The sequence below is a fragment of the Cylas formicarius genome, unplaced genomic scaffold, assembly GCF_029955315.1.
Source record: "Cylas formicarius isolate icCylForm1 unplaced genomic scaffold, icCylForm1.1 PGA_scaffold_9__14_contigs__length_23061073, whole genome shotgun sequence".
In the NCBI taxonomy this organism is placed as follows: domain Eukaryota; kingdom Metazoa; phylum Arthropoda; class Insecta; order Coleoptera; family Brentidae; genus Cylas; species Cylas formicarius.
Genome location: NW_026844365.1, coordinates 5,494,420 through 5,515,679, shown reverse-complemented (window position 1 = coordinate 5,515,679; position 21,260 = coordinate 5,494,420). Strand labels below are relative to the sequence as shown.

Below are 21,260 nucleotides of genomic sequence, written 5' to 3'. Positions count from 1 at the left end.
CAAGTAGATAAATTCTTTATCTAATACAAGTTAACACGTACTTCTAAGTAATAAAGCTTATCTAAGTGACTATCAAAAATAAATCAGCTATTCAATTACGCCTGCGTCGTAGTAGACGGAGCGCCATTATCGTTACCCGTCAAAGTACCATCCAAATTCTTCCCGACGTTGGGCGATGACGCGTCGTTAACGGCTGTAGATTTGGTCATCGACAAGTCATCCGGTACACCTGGCGAAAGGTCGGTAGGACTCGGTGAGCTTCTCAGCGAATTCGGACTAGTCGACTCAGCTCCTGGAGAATAGTGGCAGGGAGTTCGAAGGGGAAAAGACGTCGGGTTAATGGGTGCCATTGGGGAGAACTCGGGAAGCTTGTCGGATAGCTCTTTGCCGGGTTCCATCGGCGGTACGGCCGCGGGTCTACCTAAAATCATTAAGACTTTTTGAGAATTGAATTTAAACTTTTATGGTGAACGAATTAGTCAGCTGATGCATTACAAGTTTGATAATTGCATTATTGTACGTAACACAGCGCGCAAAAGAAAATGACAAATATTGCTCTACATTTCAGTTCAGTTCAATTTTTATAAGAATTGTTACCAAAATGTACAAAAATACTTAAAGCTAAGACATCTAAAAAAGTGTATATAATATACAAAAACTCTTCAAGTTTGTGGAAACATTTTTCTACTAAATAATTATTTAGTTTTGATTTAAAGTTGATTTCTATAGTCGGTACGATTTGTGATGGCATAGCCAGCAATAAAATAATGCCCACAGATGTAGTTCCACCCTAAATGTCTATCTGATCAATGCAAGACAGTAGTCACTAACGATCACGATTATATTACGTGCGAGTAACAACCAGTTGTACTTGTATGCAAGTATTTATAAGTAGTTTGAATTTACTGTATCATCAGAGCCAAAATATGGACCGCTACTATCAGAAAATAATCCTTAGTCTACATAAATAAGTGGTGGTACCTCTTTTTCCCAGTAATCTTTTACTATATTTTCTGTATCTGTCATACAATTGATTCAAGTTTCTTTAGTAATAGTCTGGAGGGCTTTCTCTCAAACAGATACTTACAATATTTTTATTAAAAAATATTTTGCACTGAGGCCACACCAAATATACATTGAGAAGGAGGCAATGTAAAAACGTGGCATACGGCAAGTTAGTTTTTGTTATTTTTGACAATTTTTAACGACTCCCATTTTAGACCACTTTCTGTGTAATCAGTCCGCTTAATGAAGGCAGCTTTTCTCTTGGTTTTTTGGCCTACATTGGGAAAGTAAAGCACCTTATGCAAAAAGACGTGCGTGTTTGTTTCTTATATTGAGCAAGTCAAGCTCTCCGATTTTGTCAGGAATACAATATGTTCTGGCAAATTCAAATATGAAACGACAACACCGTGTCTTTATCAAATGTCATGTCATAATACATAATTTCGTGAAAATCTGAACTATTAGTTCTTATTTATTTTGATAAACGGATTTTCATCAAGTAAAAGGCACCTCAGTTCAACTTATAGTACTTGTTTTACTTTACCCAGAGATACTCAATTTTATATACAGGGTGGTCCAATTAAGATGCTCCTATACCTTATCTGAAGAAGTATGGCACTGACCAAAAAAGTTAAATAAAATAAGTGTTTCACCCTAACTATATATTTTATTTATAGTATTTTTATGTATACAATGTGTTCCGTAATACCAAGACAGTAACAAACTTCGCTTGATTTTGAGTATTTTTTCTTATTACATAGCATACGAAATTGTGAGTAGTTTTTCAGGAAAATGAACTTTCACATTTTTTTGCGGAAAAACAAGTCTTTGAAAAAATGTATTTAAAATTTGGAACTCCTATGGTAAATTAATTGAATTTGTTTTTATTAAAAAAAGTTTTTTTTTTTTAAATAGAACACCCTGTAGTTAGCGCTGTTATTAGGTTTGGGATTCAATTCTGTATCAGTTTTTATTACAAAAATGGGTAGTATTGAAGTTGTGGACAATTTTCTGCAGCAACTCGTGTATTTAACATCTTATTCTTACTAAGTTTTTCTTTAGACATTAATTACTTAAATTAAACATAAATTTAGCTAGTACTTGCATTACATGTTGACTTTATATTGAATTAAATCAATTAATATTGAAAAAACTTGGAATAGGATATTACATAGGATTAGTTGGATCTAAAATAAAATACACGAGTTTCCAATTTTCCAGTGTCCCATTCTGAGTTTTTAACTAGAAAAAACATTTTTCTGAATTTCATTTGTGGCCACCCTGTATAATATTTCCCAATTTTAGAGCTCAAGTGTAAAAAAACACATTTTTCCAAATACCTATTTTTCTCAAAAACTTCCAGGCTATGTACTTAACTTTTTTTCCTCTTTTTGAGATAAGGTATAGGAGCACCTTAAATGGACCACCCTGTAAGTTAACTGTTACTGCCTGAAGTGTTGGAAGAAAAAATTACCTGGTAGTATTAATTGGGGAGACGTGATGCCCAAACATCTCATCCTCCACGCGTCTTGAAGCAACTGCAGCCTGGCTTGTTTCCGCCACTTCGCACGCCTGTTTTGAAACCACACCTGAAACCAAATCTCGGTAGCTAGCGGGACTATCGATGAAGGTGTTTGATTCGCACCTGTACCCTGGCTTCGGATAGGCTTATTCTTAGAGCGACTTCTTCTCTGAGAAAAACGTCTGGATAATGTGTCTTCTGGAACAACGCTTCCAACTCCTGGAGCTGCTGCGGACTGAAAGTCGTCCTGTTCCGCCTCTGCCGTCTTCGCCCGAACATGTATTCAGTGAGAAGGTCGCCAGGCAGAGAGGACAAATACGGACCAGCCATCTAACATTTAGGAATAATCGCTTGACACATTTATAATGTGAAGATAATAACTTATTTGACTTAAAGTTAAATGAAATATTTTAATCCTAGTAACATACTCAAATGAAGGGCGTAAAGTTTAGTCATGGGTTTGCTTAAACACAAGCGGAGCGCGAGTTCGGACGGTTATTTTTTATATTCGCGCACCCAACTTAGCGGAAGGCACCGAGAAAAACTGTTAATACAAGAGTTGTATAATTTTTGTAGTATTACCTTTTGGACTTGCAAAAGGAAACAAATGCCCATCGCAAAGTTGAGAAACGGTAGCAAGTTTTTTATTTTTAAATGAAACACCCTATATATTTTCTATTACTACGAAAGACCATTTCCCATGATTTGGATACGCAGTTCTCGAATTATTTACGTTTGAAGTATAAGAAAAACTTCAAGTACTTCGTCTTTTCTATTTCAATAAGCATTAATTAACCAATAAAACTAAAAATCCTAAAGATTATAATATGAACAACAACAAACAATAACAATGACGTTTAACGAACAATAATGAAAATATAACATGAAGTAAATGGCTATATGCTTTATAATATTATATCCCAATTTATGTGCCAGAATATTTCTGTTTCAATTCTTTGGCTCGATAATCGTATACTTGTTTTTTTTTTTAAATATGGGCTATTAGCCGGTCACTGAGTTGTGCTATCCAATGATCATATCATATGTCATTTAGGTATTCAGTACCTATAACGGTATTGTGGGGTGGTCCCCCATCTTGTTGCCAAGCCAAATTAATGTATGTCAATGGCGTCAATGTTATCTTAAACTAAAACTAAATATCGATTGCCCGTCAGATATCCATCAAGAAATATCGGCAATTTCTTCAACGGATTATCCCGATAAGTATTATTTGGCAAACGAAAACCCATATAAAATCCAACCGGTAAAAATTCAGGGTCCGTGACAGGTTCCTGTGTGGTGTGGCATGCTGGAGTTTTTAATTTTACCGACTTGACAGTTAGTAATAGATAGAAGCAAAGCCATCTAAGTAATATTTTGTTTTTATGAAAATGCATTTACTTATTTGGTTTTTTCCCTCCTGTGAGCTTATTTTTTAACGGATTTTGAAAATTTTGGTGTCAAAATATTGCAAAAAAAATTTTAAAAAGTTTTCGCGCCATTTGAAAAACCAAAAAACTAGGTTATCCTAAAAAATTAATAGTTCATTACATTAAATGCTATTTGCCATTAGACAAGTAAAGAAAGGTTTCATTTACAATTTTTCCCATGATCAGGCCACCAGATAAATAGTATTTGTGATGGTCACAACATCCTAGACACAATTTTCAAAAATTAAATAAAAATTTAAAAAAAAAACAAGAAAAAGAGAAAAACCGTCCGAGCAAGATAACAAAGCAAAAATCCAAAAATTCAAAAAAATTTAGATTATGCCATTTAAAGTTCGAAAGCTTTGGTTAGTTTACAAGACACTTTCTTGTGTCACCTGGTATAATATTTTAAAGTGGACTCTGAATCTTGTAATATTTAAATTTGGGGGACTAGGGTTGAGGTCCGTCGCGACCTACCCATCAGTTGGTAAATGTGTGATTTAAACATTCTCTTACTGCAACACTAAAGTGAGCAGACGCGCCGTCATACATAAAATGCGTAGAATTAATAATTCTTACAGACAGAGCTTACTAAAATAATTATAAAGACGTCGAAAATATACCTCAGAGTTTACGTACTTTACAACTCTACTGGACGTTTTCTTATGGGGCACTTTCAACTACTTTGTTTTTTCGACATAGAATAGTTCATTTGCCCAAAATGGAGGCAATATATACTGTTCTTAATTATTTTACTTAATAATTGATATTAGTAAATTTGGTTTATATTACGTTTGTTGTAATACTGTTCGATAATTTATAATAGATATTTTTACTGTCAATAAGTTCTATGCCTATAGATTGGATATTTTTCTACAGGGGTTTTAACGAAAAGTGCTTTGTAAGTTATTTGGAGAAAATTGATGACGTATGAAGTATTAATATACACGGTGTTCCGTTTGAAGTTAAAATGTTGTTTATAGGCACCTTGTATACATTAGATCTTGAGATACGGTTTCCACTGGCTTGTTGGGTCTTTATTTTCCATTTTAATTTCCAACTACGTTGAAAAGTGTATACTGTATGCCAATGTTTTATGAAAAAATGTCAACTCTTAGAGTTTGACAAAAGACTTGCCTCCCATTGTGAATATCGTGGCCCTTATCTTCGCAATAAAATAAAAACATAAATTTCAAGCTTCGTATATATATATATATATATATATATATATATATATATATATATATATATATATATATATATATATATATATATATATATATATATATATATATATATATATATATATATATATATATATATATATATATATATATATATATATATATATATATATATATATATATATATAGTATTGCAGTTTTAAAGCAGCGGTTTAGGAAACTACGAAAAGGTAGTTCTGAATATGCTTTTTGAGCCTATGGAGTACAGGATGCCATTAAAAATCTAGGTAAATTTAAATACCACATGGGAGCGTATTCAAAAGAGCAACAAGTAGTGAGGAAGTACTTATGAACATAAAAGAAAAAGTAATAGCGTTCACTTTTGAAATTATTTTCCATTTTTTTGTAAGTTATTGCTATATTGAAACTTATAAACATATTTAATTGGATGCTTTTATTTTTAATTTAAAATTAGAACCACAATTTTTTAAAAATATATTTCCATTCCATTCCATTCCATTCTTAGATATTCTCATCAATAGAAAATCAGACCTAACATTGGGTCATTGTGTTTACGGTTATGAACTCTCTTGTTTACAGATCCGTAAAACTATCTGAGTCACTGAAACCAGAATTAAAAGACCTTTACCTCTGCTCTTCTCTCTAATAATTTAGCTCCTCCACTCTCAAGCAATATATAAGCAGGTACAGAGTAAAACGCGAGCCAGTTTCAGTCGACCTCTGAAGAAGCCAACAGGAAAAGTTTTATAAAAAGTTTAAAAATTATCGTTCAATCAGGTTCCTAATTACAAAAGCAACCTTTTTGACACTTTTTTTAAATCTTATTGCTACCTAAAATATAGAAATTGTATGCTTTAAAATCAAAGTCAAACTTCGTGTTGACTCGCGTTATATTAATATAACACAAAATGTCATTTTCTATTTTAGAATTCTAATTTCGATTCTTAAAAAATTATTTTACAAACATGACACTGCCTTACGCAGAGGTAGAACAAACAAAAATAAAATTAAAGCACTACTTTCAAAAGAAAACACTCTTTTGAAAGTAGTGTTCACTTCATTAGAGATTTTCGAATAGGGTTTTAAAATTCGAGATAAAAACTACGCCCCCCTAGCGACCAATGAAAATAATTTTTATGATTTTCCCTTGACTGATTTTCCATTTTTTTTTCAAATGTGAGACTATTTTTTGACTATTGTGAGTGCAGTTTTTTACTCACCTCGACGATTTGTTCGGTGCCAGACGGTGCTCACTCGTCACCCTTCTTCACTTAATGCGGTTAGACGAAAAACTAATGCGTGGATAAACCGAAAGCTCACGATGGTGGCCCGGTGTCGCTCCACCCCCGACGCATTATTGGAGCGACGGGAGGCGACGTAGGCGTCGGGACGCCGGCGCTTCCGCTAATGCTTTTATTGGTTCGGTTACCGGAACCCTTTGTTTTGGCTCCGGGATTGGTTTAATTCGTTTGTTCGGGGAGAAAGAGAGACGCCATTGTTTTCTTTTTCGGAAATTTTTCGAATCTCAATTGGCTGCGTTAGATTTTTGTTTTAATTAATTCTATATACAGCCAAGGTGAGCATGTAAGATATTCCTCAAAAACGCGGATCATTATTAATAACAATAACAATAAACAGAAACGAGATTGCCAAACATCAAATTAAACAAAGTTTAATAGAATAAACATTGAAAAAATTCCAATTCGATTTAATGTAGTAGGGAAGAAGAATTCATTGACCCTTCCTTAAAGAATTCCCTAAATATTTAGCCTAAAAAATCCATTCATTTTAGTGCATTCTGCTATCCAATGGAAAAATTGTTTAAATCAGTAAACAGAGATTTTTCAAAGACGTTCAGCATTAAGCCAGGCTTAAAGGATTGTATTGTACTGAAACGTAATAGAAATTGGTGTAGATAGGTACTCCTAAATAGGAATTCGTTGCCAATTTGCTGACGTCTCACCAATCATCCTGATGGCTTGTTCAGAACTTATATATTGTCTGAGGGAGGCAGAACTAAAGTTGTTTTGTCGAATAAGATTTGATGTCGAGTTTCATGATTGCTAATTAGTTTATTTCGTCTTCTTTCATCTTCTTTGAGCCTAGTTGATATTTGTCGTCCAGTCTCTCCAATGACGCATACTTAAATTCGCGACATCTTCACCGGAATTTTGTTGTTGACGAATAGAACATATATTTTTGGACGAGTGCTAAATCTGGTTTTGACGTCTATGTCCGCAGGTTTTCTGTAAACAGAATGAACCAATATTAGGACTGATTTTTCATTGATGAGAATATTTAACAATGGGAGATTAATATTGGTTTCAAATATAATGCTAAAACGTATCTTAGGACGTAAGAAAATCTAAAATAGAGAAAATAACAAAAGTATCATCAAGCGTTTCCCTAATTTTGCTTTAAAATGGAAGGCGTGAAGGGAGCACTGATAGCTTTTCACAAGCATCAGCGAGATTGATTTATAAAGAACCCACGCAGAAGGAATCAAGAGGATTTGTAAATGGAAGTTTCTTTGAAAACTTAACAAGGTATGAGTGCTTTTTTTCTGAGATCGATCCAACAAGAAAATTATCAAACTCGAATCATAAATAAGGATTTTAGAAGGTTGTAGAATTTTTGAGTGAGACACACTGTATATAAGACTAAGAAATTTAAGGGGTTTGAAAATTTTTATAAATGCAAAAAAAAATGTTTTCCATGAAAAAAGCTTCTTATACAGTTACTTTCGGACAAAGTTCGTTCTTGACAATGGCTAGGTGCAGGAAGAAAGGAAACTGTAATAAATGACCTTCATAATTGACAAAGTCAAAATTCGATTCGTGGAAAAAGAAACTTCACGCTATTAGCAGTTCGAGACATGAATGCTGAAGACTACTTCCAGCAAATGCGAGTTCTATTAATTCTGGGTATGTTATAGACATACATAAAGACTGCTCCCACTCAAGAAAATCTGTAAAAATTTTCTTGGAAGAAAAATGACATTAGTCATACATCTTCTTAAGGTGCCACTCAAGGGAAAATTGGCCACGGTCTTGTGCGGCTATAGGGGCGTTGAGGGCTTGAGTATTCATGATGTGTGGCACTAATCATAGGATTTCAATGTTGCTTGTATGGTCAATCTCCTAGACACCCACATTTCAAATGCTTCCAGTCGACTCGCAGTGTTAACCTTAAAGTTCAGGTCTCTACTGTAGAGTTAGTATATTTGTATTCTTGTTCAATTCTGTATCTTTCATTCGTATCTTCGTGTCCGGTTCTGGGTTTTTGGTTATGAAGCTGCCGAGGTGTCTGAAATTAGAAACATGTTGAATCCGGTTACGCTTCTCTGTCTGACGTTTACCCCGATTACCATCATGCCTTTTCCGTATTAACTTTTAACCTCAGTCTTTCTTCTTCAAATGTAATTCAATTGACATGCACCAAACTTGATCTGATTCGTACATATTATAGAAAAGATGGGCACAATCTCAATATCTTCCTCGCTCATTTAATTATTCCGAAAAAGACATGGAAAACGTGATTTAAATATAAGGAAGAATGTGGGAAGCTGATAACATGGTAGAAAATACTGCAGAGCCCCTTATTGTTTCTCCAATTGAGACGAAATAAAGGAAATTTCTCACTTTGCTGAAATGTTGCTCTCTTTCTCTCTCAGATATAATAGATAGCTCACTGCATTATAATTCTGTTATGACTAAATGAAATTCAATCAAATAATTACACCGGACAACAATTTTTAAACTGTTGATATGACATCTGATTCTGTATGATTTAGGCCTCCTAAATTTAAACCTGAAAAGCGTAAGGTTTTCATTAACATTAAAAGAAAAATAAATAACAAATTCTCTTGGCCGGAAAACTTGGTTTAGTAAAAAGTGCAGTTTTATATTCATATTGGAGCAAATTTCTGTTTCTTCTATTTCTTTCTACAATATCTTTGTAATTAGGATATTTGTTGTTTACTGGAAAACTCTTCATAATATTAGTAAATGAGACCCATGCAATCTTTTCGGTACTTCGTATATCCTTAGTAGAAATTCCACAATATTTGATTCCTTCGAGCAGTAGTTCCAGATTTTCCTAGTATTCTTTCTTTTGTATAGAATGAAAAATGAGTCAAAAAAATCATCCAGTCCCCAGAATTGCAGTCTGTACCAGGCTTCTTTATTAGATTAGGAGTATCGATGCAACAAACTAGTGAACCACTTTCAATATTGCTTATAAATTCTTGCGCTATAATTTCTTAATCATGCCATTGAATTTTTATTTCAAAATCTAGATGATAAAATTTCGGATAGGTGCTTAGGTAAATCAAAGTCTCTCACTAAATCATTAAGTTCTGATTGTGAAAATCACTGTGATTGCTGAGAAATACTCCATATATCATCAACGTCACTAAAAATGTCGCTTGGCCTGTGTCATCAAATAATTAAAAAATTAATCTATAATACTTAGAATTTTTGGCATAAAATTTGGTATGTGGGCTTCGAATAATATTCGGAACAACTTTTTGAAATAACTTTGCGAATTTTGACTTATAAGGGATGTTTCAGTCTTTCTATGAGAGTTTTCGTGGACATTTTATTAATTTATACAGTACAATTTATCACTTAATTTCAATTATTAGTTAAAGCGCCTAGTCTATCAGGATATTAATAAATACAATAACATTTTTTTCACTGTGGAATAGCCTATCCGGAGAGCGCGTTCTATGCCGGCAAATTAATTACTTTAAATCTTGCAGATGGGGTTCCGACTGCCGGGTCGAGAACACAATGACAGCCCGTCATCAATTCGGTTGCGTAATTAATAAAGTTCAGCTCAGTGATGGGAGAGGTGTATCTCGTCGAGAGAAGGGGAATCGCTCCTCCTGCATTAAAAAAAAAGGGATAATGTGAACCTCTCTAACATGTTCATTATTTTTACTACTTGCAAAACAATAATCTCAATATGCGGGGTTTTATTCCTTCTTTGTTTGTCCCAATACCAAAGTTGATAATTCTCCAGGGATGTCAAGTTTAAATAACCATTTTTTTCTTTGGGCAGTCCTGTCATTGCTGCATAAAAGTAATCTCCTCCCAAATTTACGGTTCTTGAGTAAAACGTTGTGTTAAAATAAGTAGTTCTAATCTTAACCGAATGTCTAATTGAGCCAACGAGGGCTTAGTGAAAATGGGAGTTTCAATAAAATTACTGTGGAATGTAGACCTAGAGTGACGTGTCTGAAATTTTGGCGGTATGTAGAGTCATGTGGGGCAAGAGTGCACATTTTTTTTTCTATGGTCATAAAATTGTAATAATTGTACAAAATAAATTGAAATAAAAGTATTTATTTAAAGGATTTATTGATTTAACAATTACTTAACATGAAATTCAATTAACTTAATTGTAATTAAAGAAATAAAATAAAATAAAGGTTAGTCAGAATGGGCACACCTACCCCAATATTGGGGTAAACGTGCGCAGCACTGCGGGTAAGTGTGCGCATTTGTAATAATTTAAACCATAACTTGTTACATATAGTTACACCATGTTTAATGTTATAAATATTATTTTTTATCAATACTTATCATTTTTTACTTCATTTTTTATATTTATATATTAAATATATAATTTTTGCCAAATACTGTTTAACTTGGTTTTTATCGAGAATAAGGCTTAGAGTAGTTAACAGTTTTGAATAGATATAAATTCAAATGAGATCGTTTTTAACGAATATGATAAAATCTTAATTATTAGAACAAATATCACATATGAAAGCACCAGTTTCATAATGAGTGCACTGTTCATGCCACCAGCTATGACATAAGCTACATTTAATCCAATCCTCTGTATTTGGATCAACGTATTTTTCACCACACAATCCACAGTAATCATCATTTTCCTTAAAATCATTAATATTTTCTTGACTAGCCTTAACTTTAACAGCCTTATCTTTGGTAGTAGTATTTTTCTTGGTTTTTTTTTTTAGAATTTTCAGTTTTATTTGCTCTAGCTATGCTAGTTGACGTGGCTTGTCGTAAATTCAAGTCATTGTGCCTTTTTAAAAATCCATACACCCAATCACGTCCAGCCATTTTCGACTTTTGACTAAACCGATGAGGAATATGATTTATTTCAGCATACTCGTAGATCAATGTTTTTAGAGTTGTCATATTAAGACCATAATAGAGATCATCACATCTTTTTAAATAATTATATATTTCATTTTCTTGCTCACTTGTGAAAGTTGAAGTGAATCTTCCTAATTTTAGAGCAGTTGAATCAGATTTTAATCGCTTCTTGAGAGTACTCTCTTTCATTCCAACCTGTTCAGCTGCTTTTCTTTTACTTAAACCTTCGGCAATCAATCGCTTAGCAGCATCAAATTGATCACGGGTAACAACGGACCTGTGTGGAGCCTTCCGCTTGTAATTTCGAGGCATTGTAGTTTTTTTTTTAAGAAATATATAAGTATAACCTGAAACAAATAACAACGAGTGTCAATACACAAAGAATTCACTATCGGGGTAAAAGTACGCATTAAAATATGCGTACTCTTACCCCACAACCGTATGCGTACACTTAACCCTAATCGCCTTTACAGATTTAGTTTAAAATTACACATTTTTGCGTAATTCTACCAAGTTTTGATGTACAGCTGATAAAATTAGATATATAAACGAGCATAATTGGACATAATTAATACTAATTACCGCTACATAAATATAAAAGTATTTGAATTCTAAATTGGAGAAAATCGTAAGAATAATAACCAAAGCTTTTACTTACCAATATTACTAAAACTACGTAACTTTGCCAGACAAGAGTCTAGTCTTTTGTCCAACGTCGTAGTGACTACTAAAGGCAGTTGATTCCCCTACTCTACTGTCAACGGTTTTATAAATAATAAGCCTGCGCACACTTATCCGCTGCGCACACTTGCCCCACATGACTCTACTTTATTTACATTTAGAAAAAAAAGAAATTTAGTTTGTATACAATGTGATGACAATAAAATATAACATGATACGTCGACGATGGTTGTGAGAGAAACTTATCACCGAAAGCTAGTAATAAACTCCTCCAGATTATAGAAGAATTCCTTTATTAAAAAGTCTTTCACTAGGTTTTTGAACCTATTTATTGGAAGTTGTTTTATCTGTTAAGTTTATTAACAAAATGGATGCGGAGACGGATATATTCAGGTCTGAGGTTGTCCTTATTTTGTAGAGCCTTATAAACTTGATGGGTCATCTCAAAAGCAACAAAAGATGGTATATGTTTTATTGATATATACTTTATTGATTATTCGACCAAGCAGATCCTGTAGAAATATTGAAATTAAAGGGACTAGATAAAAACGATTTTGCAATCATCAAAAATTTGTATTGTATTCAAAAATTGTATTTAATCTATACTCCGAAAACACTTTTAAAGAGGCAATAAAAGACACCAGTGAAGGGATCAAGATCAATGGTGACGTTTAACAATCTCACATACGCTGATGATAACGCGGTATTAGCAGGTAGCCCAGAAGCCGTGCAACGCTTGCTAAGTCAACAATACTAATAATACCTGAATTAGCAAGAATCTAGATCCAGAAATTAAAATGAAGAGCAGAATCACCTTTAAACTGTGTAATCCCACCCTAAGCCTGGGGCTGACACCGATTTGTGAGAAACTAACTCTAAAGTGACTCTAAAGGTTAACACAATTGAGATGTGATACTGGTAGACTTCTCAAAATACCTTGAGCGACGCATATCATGAACGAGGAGGTGTTGAGGCGAGTCCACTGAGAAAGAGGGTTGGTGCACAAAGTTTAAAAACGAAAGACAGCCTAACTTGGTCACATAATTTAAGGAAGTAGATTGATAATGAAAGAAACATTCATAGCTAAAGAACATCATTGGGCAGGTATGGATGCCCATTCACTATTTCGAACTACGCAGGATCGAGGTTCGCTGAGATTGTTGCCAGTGCTGAAGACGGACTCTAACAAGAATAATTTTTAATTTTGAGAAAGTTATTGAACTTTCTAATTTTTTAGAAAATGCTAGAATAACTTCATAGGAGTTAATGTAACAATACATCTCTCATAAAGATTGAATTCTCTTTAAAAGCTGATTTTTGATCAATTAGACCTATTTGATTAATCTTCGATTCCCAAAATGGATTATTTAGAAGAAATGTTAATGTATAAATTTTAAAATATGGTACTTCCAACCCAAGAAATATGAGCTGGTAGCGTTGCCTTTGATCGCTGCATTTACAGCTCAGGTGGCACATATTGAGCTATATATTAAAATACCCACCCAAAACTAAAATAAAATTAATAAAAATAATTAAAATCTTGCTTTCGTTGAGAAATAAAAAAATATGATTATGAATATGACATCCCAAGAAAGATTTAGATTTTTTTTCATCCCTTTGTTCCAAATATCAGTTTTTTAAATTATACAAACATTATATTTCCATGTCTGGCCGGTCTTCCTCCTTTTTCGGTGGCATTGGTTGGTCTTTCTCGCTAAAAGGTTTGTGCTTACCGTCGCCATAGATATTGCGATACGACCCTTCGTTCACTAAAAATCACCCAGTAGACGACAGGCCGATTCAAAAGTTGATTTTTAAAGTCAAGGGGTTGATTAAAAGTGCATTTGGTAATATCCGGTTCCGTATCACGCTCGGGATCCATTCTTCGGTTTAAGGAAGGCGTTATTAATCCAGCTTCGGGGATGAAAACGAAATAACAGAAATGCATTCATTTTTATGGACGTGTATATTTCATAGTGACGCATTAAGGCGGATCTTAGTGGTTTGGCCTACGATGCGTCGAGCATGTATAGTTATATAATAAAAAATATATAATATAACGGTTTCACTACACACGATCAAATTTAGGTACAGGGTGAATCAACTCTATAGAAAAGTTAATTATATTTCATGTTTCAAAAGTTATGAGAAAATGAGTTGTAAATATTGTTAGGATGCGCAATTGAAAAGTATTTAAAAGTATATAGCGTGACTCAAAAAGGCGTGACGAGTAAAAAATATATTTTTTTAAAATCGAATACCCTATTTTTAAATGTTGTTTCGAATTACTTTTTAAATTCTTCAATTTTTTTATTAAGCAATAATTTCAAAATGTAAACGTTTTGGTTTGCTATGAATTGAAAAAATATTTTCTTAAAAGACACATCTACAATCTTAATTGAGTAGGTTATATTTTTATACTCTGCGAATTATTTTAACTTTTCCAATGTTTACCCAGAGAACTCTCAGCAATGGCGAAAATAATGATGAAATTTTAAGTTCACAGAAAAAGTAAATAATTAAATATTTAATTATATTAAATTTTTTAAAATATGTCCTTTACTTGACTTTTTTCGTATATTTTATTATTTTATTCGTCGTGCTTTTAACTTTTGTATTTTTCTCATAACTTTGGGAACCAAGTTTATTTTATCGTTGATTCACCCTGTACAAATTATAGAGAGTCAATTTTTGACTAATTTGTTAAGACAAAAATTTCATTTGAACGTGGGTCAACTTGCATGGTTCTTGAGATACAGCGATTCTAAAAAACTATTTTATTTTGGATTTTGATTACATTATCGTTCGGTAAAATGGAAATTGGATAAAATTAAAGGTAATTGATATATTGATGACTGAAACTGAAAGAAACTGAAATCATAACTCAATTAATCATATTTTTTTTTTACTACATGTCGTTTTTGACTAGGCCCGTCGATTCTCCATTCAATTGTTTCGTTTTGCTCCAGACGTCTCTGTTGTTCCAGTGATCAGCTTGTAGTTTTCTTTCGGATGCAGCTTTTTGCACTCCTTTTGTCCACGAGCTCCTAGTTGGCGCCTATCTCATTACCATATTAGAATCTCTCTGGTCGCACTCTTTTTTGTTTTGTCTATGTGGCTGCTAGTTTCCTCTCTTTTCCAGACTTCGGGACGAAATCGAGACTGAATGCTGGATGAACACCAAAAGATAGACGGCTTAAAAACTGTCAGTAAAGGAAGTTAAATAAATAATAAACTCCATTAAATGGTTGAAAGACAACTGTTTTGTGCATAAAAAATTAAAAGTCTGATTAATGAGGTTAGCTTTTTTATATCACAAGCTAGCCTTTATTTTCAACAATCAATCATCCCCTTAAATTTTCGCACTTGTTCTGAAACAACCTGTTCAAATTAGAGCTCAAAAGATTCCTATGACGGTTTTTGAAAATATCAATTAATGATCGAGCTGATAAACTCGACAAAATGACTTCTCATACTTGCACATTGGCACAACCGTATCTCGCAAAACTTTAAAAATTTTAGATTATTCCAATGCTAATATTAATTAATTTTTAGAGCAATTTGTATCAACTTTTCGAATCCTATCTATTCATATCGGGAATATTTTGAACCATTTTTGGGTCGACTGGTAAAATCATAAATTATGTACTGCGTTCAACATGGTCACTGATAGTGAACACGGCAGTTTTCAGTATGGCTGCGGTCTCGGCCTCGGTGAGTATAGAGGGTCCTTTACCGGAAATGCCTTTTTCGTGGAATCATTCCGGGTGAAGGTGACGATCCACACATTGGCGGCCATTGTTCGCGAAGAAGTTGGGAGTTCATCGCATTGTTGCAGGCATACTGGGACGGGTTTTTGTGCGATGCGCGCACTTTTCCCGTTATATCTTGCCTGATAGTAATACTTGCTTTATTCCAAATCCGGATTTTAAACTGTAGACATAAACTAAACGTTTATGTGTGTGTTTAAAAAAATCTATTAGGTTCGTGAGTGTCGTCACATTAGAACGGTCTTACCACTACGCAGCTCGCTATGGTAGGGGTTTCAGTTAGTTGCTGTCGACCAGTGACCATGGCCTCTACGCTTGGGGACTTTTGGTAATTGCATCTGAAGAAGAGGCCAGAAGTGTGTTCAGGCTACTCATAATTCCCAATTATGTTAAACAATAGAAGAGACCTAACGCATCCTTGTCTAACCCTTTTGCTTCATCGACACCCATCGATACAAACGAACTTCCATTGTGTTCTACACGGTCTATAGCTTCACATTCACAAAAGTGTTGCCACGCAAATAATGTTCTTATAAAGGGATGTTAAAAACTTCGATTTCTATAAGTTTGAGGACATTGGAGGTAACACTGGGAAAAACATTGTTACGACGAATGGCAGATTTCAGTTGGTGTCAAACATGTTTATTGGGATTAAATATACAGTGGCAAGGTGGAAGCCTTAAAACTGTATGCCCTACACTTTTTGCATAATTATCACAGACGTATTCCTTTTGTAGGTTCAAGCTTTGTAGAACCTCAATTAATTTCGTTATTATACATGTAGTTTTGGATTGTTGCTTTTGTGTCACACGAGGAAGGGGTTTTAATCAACTGTCTACTGTGATAACTTGCATTTTCCATTACAATGACGCTATTTGGAGGAATGTTTGGAGCTAGTTTTTTCTTAAACCAACTTTCAAATAAATAGGCGGTGGTGTCTTCATGGCAATCCAGAGGAAAATCTTTTTATATTTTTCGCAGGCAAAGAAAGTCCATTTGGAATCCAACCATCTTTAGAGCCAGCATGCAAAATAGTTATTCTTTTGCCAACCCTTTTCCAGGGTATCATAAGTGTCGAACCAGGTTTCATCCAAGTAAATAATTGGCCTTTGTTGCCCTCTGTAAATGCTAATTTTTTTCTAGATATTCCAGTCGCCATTTCCGAATTCTAAAAGATTCGATTAAGACTTGCCTTTCGTCAATTTTTTTAAATCGAACAAGCGGTAAATTTTACGCCGTATTATATCTTGATCACTTTCATCAATACTCGAGAAAATGTCAGCATTATTCACACTTTTCCATACAGTTGATATGGGAATTTTCGTCAATGTGGCCGTTTCTTCGAAAGATGCTTGCTTGCTGGCACCACGTTCAATGAGAGTCAAGCAAACATTGTTTATAACTTCCTTAGTCTCAATAGAATAGTGTTTTCTACATTTGGGCGGGAGCATCTCCTGAGGTACACTAGACTCGCACATATTTTGCATTATTCGCACACGATTCAACACACGCTGTATTACACACGAAATAAGAATGATTACTAATAAACTTAAACTAAGTAGTATACCAAACCAAAGAATATTAAACACAGGTAGGTATAAAATTATTTTCCTGTATTTAAATTCCGAAACTTTAGATATAAGCAAGTAATAAACAATTGGTCACTTTCTTATATCTATGATCAGACCATATCCCTTCTATAGTATCTCACCGGTGCGAACTAATTAATCATCATTAGCCGAAATCAAACACACCAGAGCAGTTTCGACGGAACATTCAAATCATATTATCGGATTAATCGCATTCCTCCGTATTCACCCGTTCCCTGTATGCTTTAGCTAGGTCCGACCAAAAGGCACCCCTCGCACATATCGGCACCCCCCGTCAATGCTATTAACTAAACGGATTTCAATTGACTCCGTGAAAGAATACGGCCGGCCTCCCCAATTTGCAAGGGAGGTAATCATCTGATTATGTTGTCGCTAGATCCGGCTTTCGGCTTTGTAGTTGTGTTTGGCGATCAATTATACAGGATGCTAGCTCCATGCTTGGACAGTTGTTCGAGGGGCGATGTGATAGATTTTTAATGGCGGGGATTTATCGGGATATCTGTTATTATATTAGGCATTTTTGTTGGTGTTTTATAAGCTGTGACTCTAAAGGCGGCACAATTTTTGACTACTGGTTTCGATTGTCGAACGTATAGGTCGAATCAACAATAGAGTAAAGTTCATTATCTCATTGACTTCAAAATGTATGAGAAAATGGTCAATCCAGTAGTAACAGTAAAAAAAATATATATTTTTTAATTGAATACCCTGCTAGCACACAATGCTTCGAAAACTTAGGTACGCAAGAGGACTGTAGGCTTGCTGGGATTTAATTGTTCCCAAAATAAATAAGAAGTAAGAGTTTTTTTATATGGTAATTGTCAATTGTCTTTATCCAAACTACCGGCTACTACATATACCGTAAAATGACAATAAAACCTTAATTAATGTTGTAGTGAGAATTTAAGTTCAATAAAGGAGAGGTATATAATGTATTATGTGTTAAAACTTAAAGTCTCACGACATTAATTAAGGTTTTATTGTCATTTTTCGGTATATATAGTAGCAGGTAGTTTATAAATATTACATTTGATAAAGACACGGTGTTGTCGAAACAATTGTCATGTAAAAATATATAATTTCTTGAAAATCTGGACTTTTAGTCCTTAATTATTTTGATAATTGAATTAAATTATTCCCTGTGTGACTTTACTATTCGAACTGTATAAGATTTAATGTTCTTCCCAAGGTGTCGTTGAAAGGGCACGAGAGCGTTCAAAAATTTCGGCGATAGCAGGTCGTACTCAAATTTTTCATTACAGTTGTGTGTTTTAAATATAGATAACAACACTTTCTTTTACTTTGCTGCGTGTAAGCTAACATACCCTATTTTTGAACTTTGTTTTGAATTCGTTCTGAAATTCTTCAACATTTTTATTAATAATAATACCTATCTAAAGCTAATAGTTTTTCCAATATTTTAATTTTTCTAGAAAAATATTAGTTCTCACACTTTCACAAAAAAATTATTTTTGAAGGTGGACCACTCATATTTCGTATTGTCGTTATTCGAAGGTGACAAAACAACTGAATTTGATTTACAGTTGTGGTTCTTGGGATTTGGTCCGTTATTTATTAATAGGCTTTATTTCGAATTGACAAAATGTATTGGTTGACGCTTCGATCATTCTGACCTTCATCAGAACATTCTGGTCTCCTTATGCGAAAATGATTTGTTCTTCGGTTAAAATATATATAACGGACTAGTACACAAACGTATTTTCGACGAACAACAGCTTTAAAATGTCATTTTTAAACTGTTTAAAAATGTCCTTCCTTATCTAAGGTAGATTACGTTAAAACTAATTTTGATATAGGTTGAATAGGAATATTTTTTTCGCCAATCGTCCTGTTGGCTTCTTTAGAGCTTGACTGAAACTGGCTTATATTTTACTCTGTCCCTGCTTATATATTGTTTGAGGGGTGGGGGGCACTAATGAGGACAGAAACTACAGAGGAAGTTATTAAAAACGCAAAAGACAGAGGAAATTATTGAAAACGCAAAAGATAGAGGAAATTATTAAAAACGCAAAATAAAGAGGAAATTATTAAAAACGCACAGGACAGAGGAGATTATTAAAAACGCAAAAGACAGAGGAAATTATTGAAAATGCAAAAGACAGAGGGAATTATTAACAACGCAAAATAAGGAGGAAATTATTAAAAACGCAAAATAAAGAGGAAATTATTAAAAACGCAAAAGACAGAGGAAATTATTGAAAACGCAAAAGACAGAGGAAATTATTAAAAACGCAAAATAAAGAGGAAATTACTAAAAACGCAAAGGACAGAGGAAATTATTATTAACGCAAAAGACAGAGGAAATTATTGAAAACGCAAAAGACAGAGGAAATTATTAAAAACGCAAAATAAAGAGGAAATTATTAAAAACACACAGGACAGAGGAGATTATTAAAAACGCAAAAGAGAGAGGAAATGATTAAAAACTCAAAATAAAGAGGAAATTATTAAAAACGCAAAGGACAGAGGAAATTATTAAAAACGCAAAAGACAGAGGGAATTATTAACAACGCAAAATAAGGAGGAAATTATTAAAAACGCAAAATAAAGAGGAAATTATTAAAAACGCAAAAGACAGAGGAAATTATTGAAAACGCAAAATAAAGAGGAAATTATTAAAAACGCAAAGGACAGAGGAAATTATTATTAACGCAAAAGACAGAGGAAATTATTGAAAACGCAAAAGACAGAGGAAATTATTAAAAACGCAAAATAAAGAGGAAATTATTAAAAACACACAGGACAGAGGAGATTATTAAAAACGCAAAAGAGAGAGGAAATGATTAAAAACTCAAAATAAAGAGGGAATTATTAAAAACGCAAAATACAGAGGAAATTATTAATAACGCAAAATAAAGAGGAAATTATTTAAAACGCAAAGGACAGAGGAAATTATTAAAATCGCAAAGGACAGAGGATATTATCAAAAACGCAAAAGACAGAGGAAATTATTAAAAACGCAAATTAAAGAAGAAATTATTAAAAACGCAAAATAAAGAAGAAATTATTAAAAACGCAAAATACAGAGGAAATTATTAAAAACTTGATAAAATATGAAAACGGACTTAGCTTCTTTTAAAATAAACGGCTCAAGTATAGGAAAATGAATGAAAATCAGCTTCATCTTCAGATTTCCTGGGACGATAGCGTGTTACAGGTTTGCACGTTATTAAACCACTCAGATATAGGGATTGTTCATCATAACTTTGTAGTTGATTACACTGAGACACGATCGGCTGCACTGAGATTTTGGAAACCTTTAAGTTTTGAACATTTGCGGTCTTGTGCGTTTTGATGACCACTTAAGCGTAACTTTGTAGTTACCTGAATTCGTCCAAAGGGTTTTCTTTTCCTTGTTTTTTGTTGCTCCGCCATTATCCAACTACAAGAAATACACCACAAAACTTTAAAAACAGAATAATCAATAATTATGCCAATAAACCAACCGGCGAAATAGCACGACATTGCCATTTCCTACCTTCCTGGATAGTATTCTATAGCCGATATATTATACGAAATAACTGTTAGTCTTATTTGGGCAAAAAATGGACCCCCATCTTTTTTCCCCCGTACTCTTCAATTATTAAACATTCCATAGGCTAGAGCCTAGCCCGACACGCATCGCACGCTTGTTTTTCCAAAAAAAAAAAAAGAATCTCTTAATCAGGTTGAGTACATTGTGAACGGAAAGGCGCATTTTTTTTTCGGCACAACCATTGCGTCGACGCTCCGGCCCCGCCCGCTTATTTTTAATTCTCTCTCCATTTTCGCCACAAAAGAATTAATTCATTACTGCTCGAGGCATTTATTTTTTTAATTTGCACAGAGAGACGACTTCGCGCGGGACGAGAGCGGCGGGGGCGGGGATTCAGACGAGAGAACGGC

General features: G+C 33.7%; 1 protein-coding gene and 1 long non-coding RNA gene across 2 annotated transcripts; both read right to left on the bottom strand.

Moving 5' to 3' along the window:
- Positions 1-79: 79 nt before the first annotated feature.
- Positions 80-6,442, bottom strand: LOC132707601 (retinal homeobox protein Rx1). The gene is made up of 4 exons (XM_060679507.1): positions 6,383-6,442; positions 2,651-2,857; positions 2,480-2,594; positions 80-421 (listed from the first exon to the last, which is right to left on the bottom strand). The coding sequence occupies exons 2-4, from the start codon at positions 2,855-2,857 to the stop codon at positions 96-98; spliced, it is 648 nt and encodes a 215-aa protein (XP_060535490.1). The 5' UTR covers positions 6,383-6,442; the 3' UTR covers positions 80-95.
- Positions 6,443-9,973: 3,531 nt separating this feature from the next.
- Positions 9,974-12,011, bottom strand: LOC132706987 (uncharacterized). Its single transcript, XR_009619680.1, has 3 exons — positions 11,952-12,011; positions 11,401-11,640; positions 9,974-10,050 (listed from the first exon to the last, which is right to left on the bottom strand). It is a non-coding gene; the product is annotated as an uncharacterized LOC132706987 (long non-coding RNA).
- Between the last annotated feature and the right edge of the window lie 9,249 nt (positions 12,012-21,260).

What these genes read in the sequence shown, in the direction of transcription:
- LOC132707601 (XM_060679507.1), bottom strand. Translation starts at nt 2,857, where the DNA reads ATGGCTGGTCCGTATTTGTCCTCTCTGCCTGGCGACCTTCTCACTGAA. An exon ending in TATCCGAAGCCAGGGTACAG is followed by an intron (nt 2,595 to 2,650) that starts GTGCGAATCAAA and finishes ATTTGGTTTCAG; the next exon opens with GTGTGGTTTCAAAACAGGCG. An exon ending in TCCCCAATTAATACTACCAG is followed by an intron (nt 422 to 2,479) that starts GTAATTTTTTCT and finishes TAATGATTTTAG; the next exon opens with GTAGACCCGCGGCCGTACCG.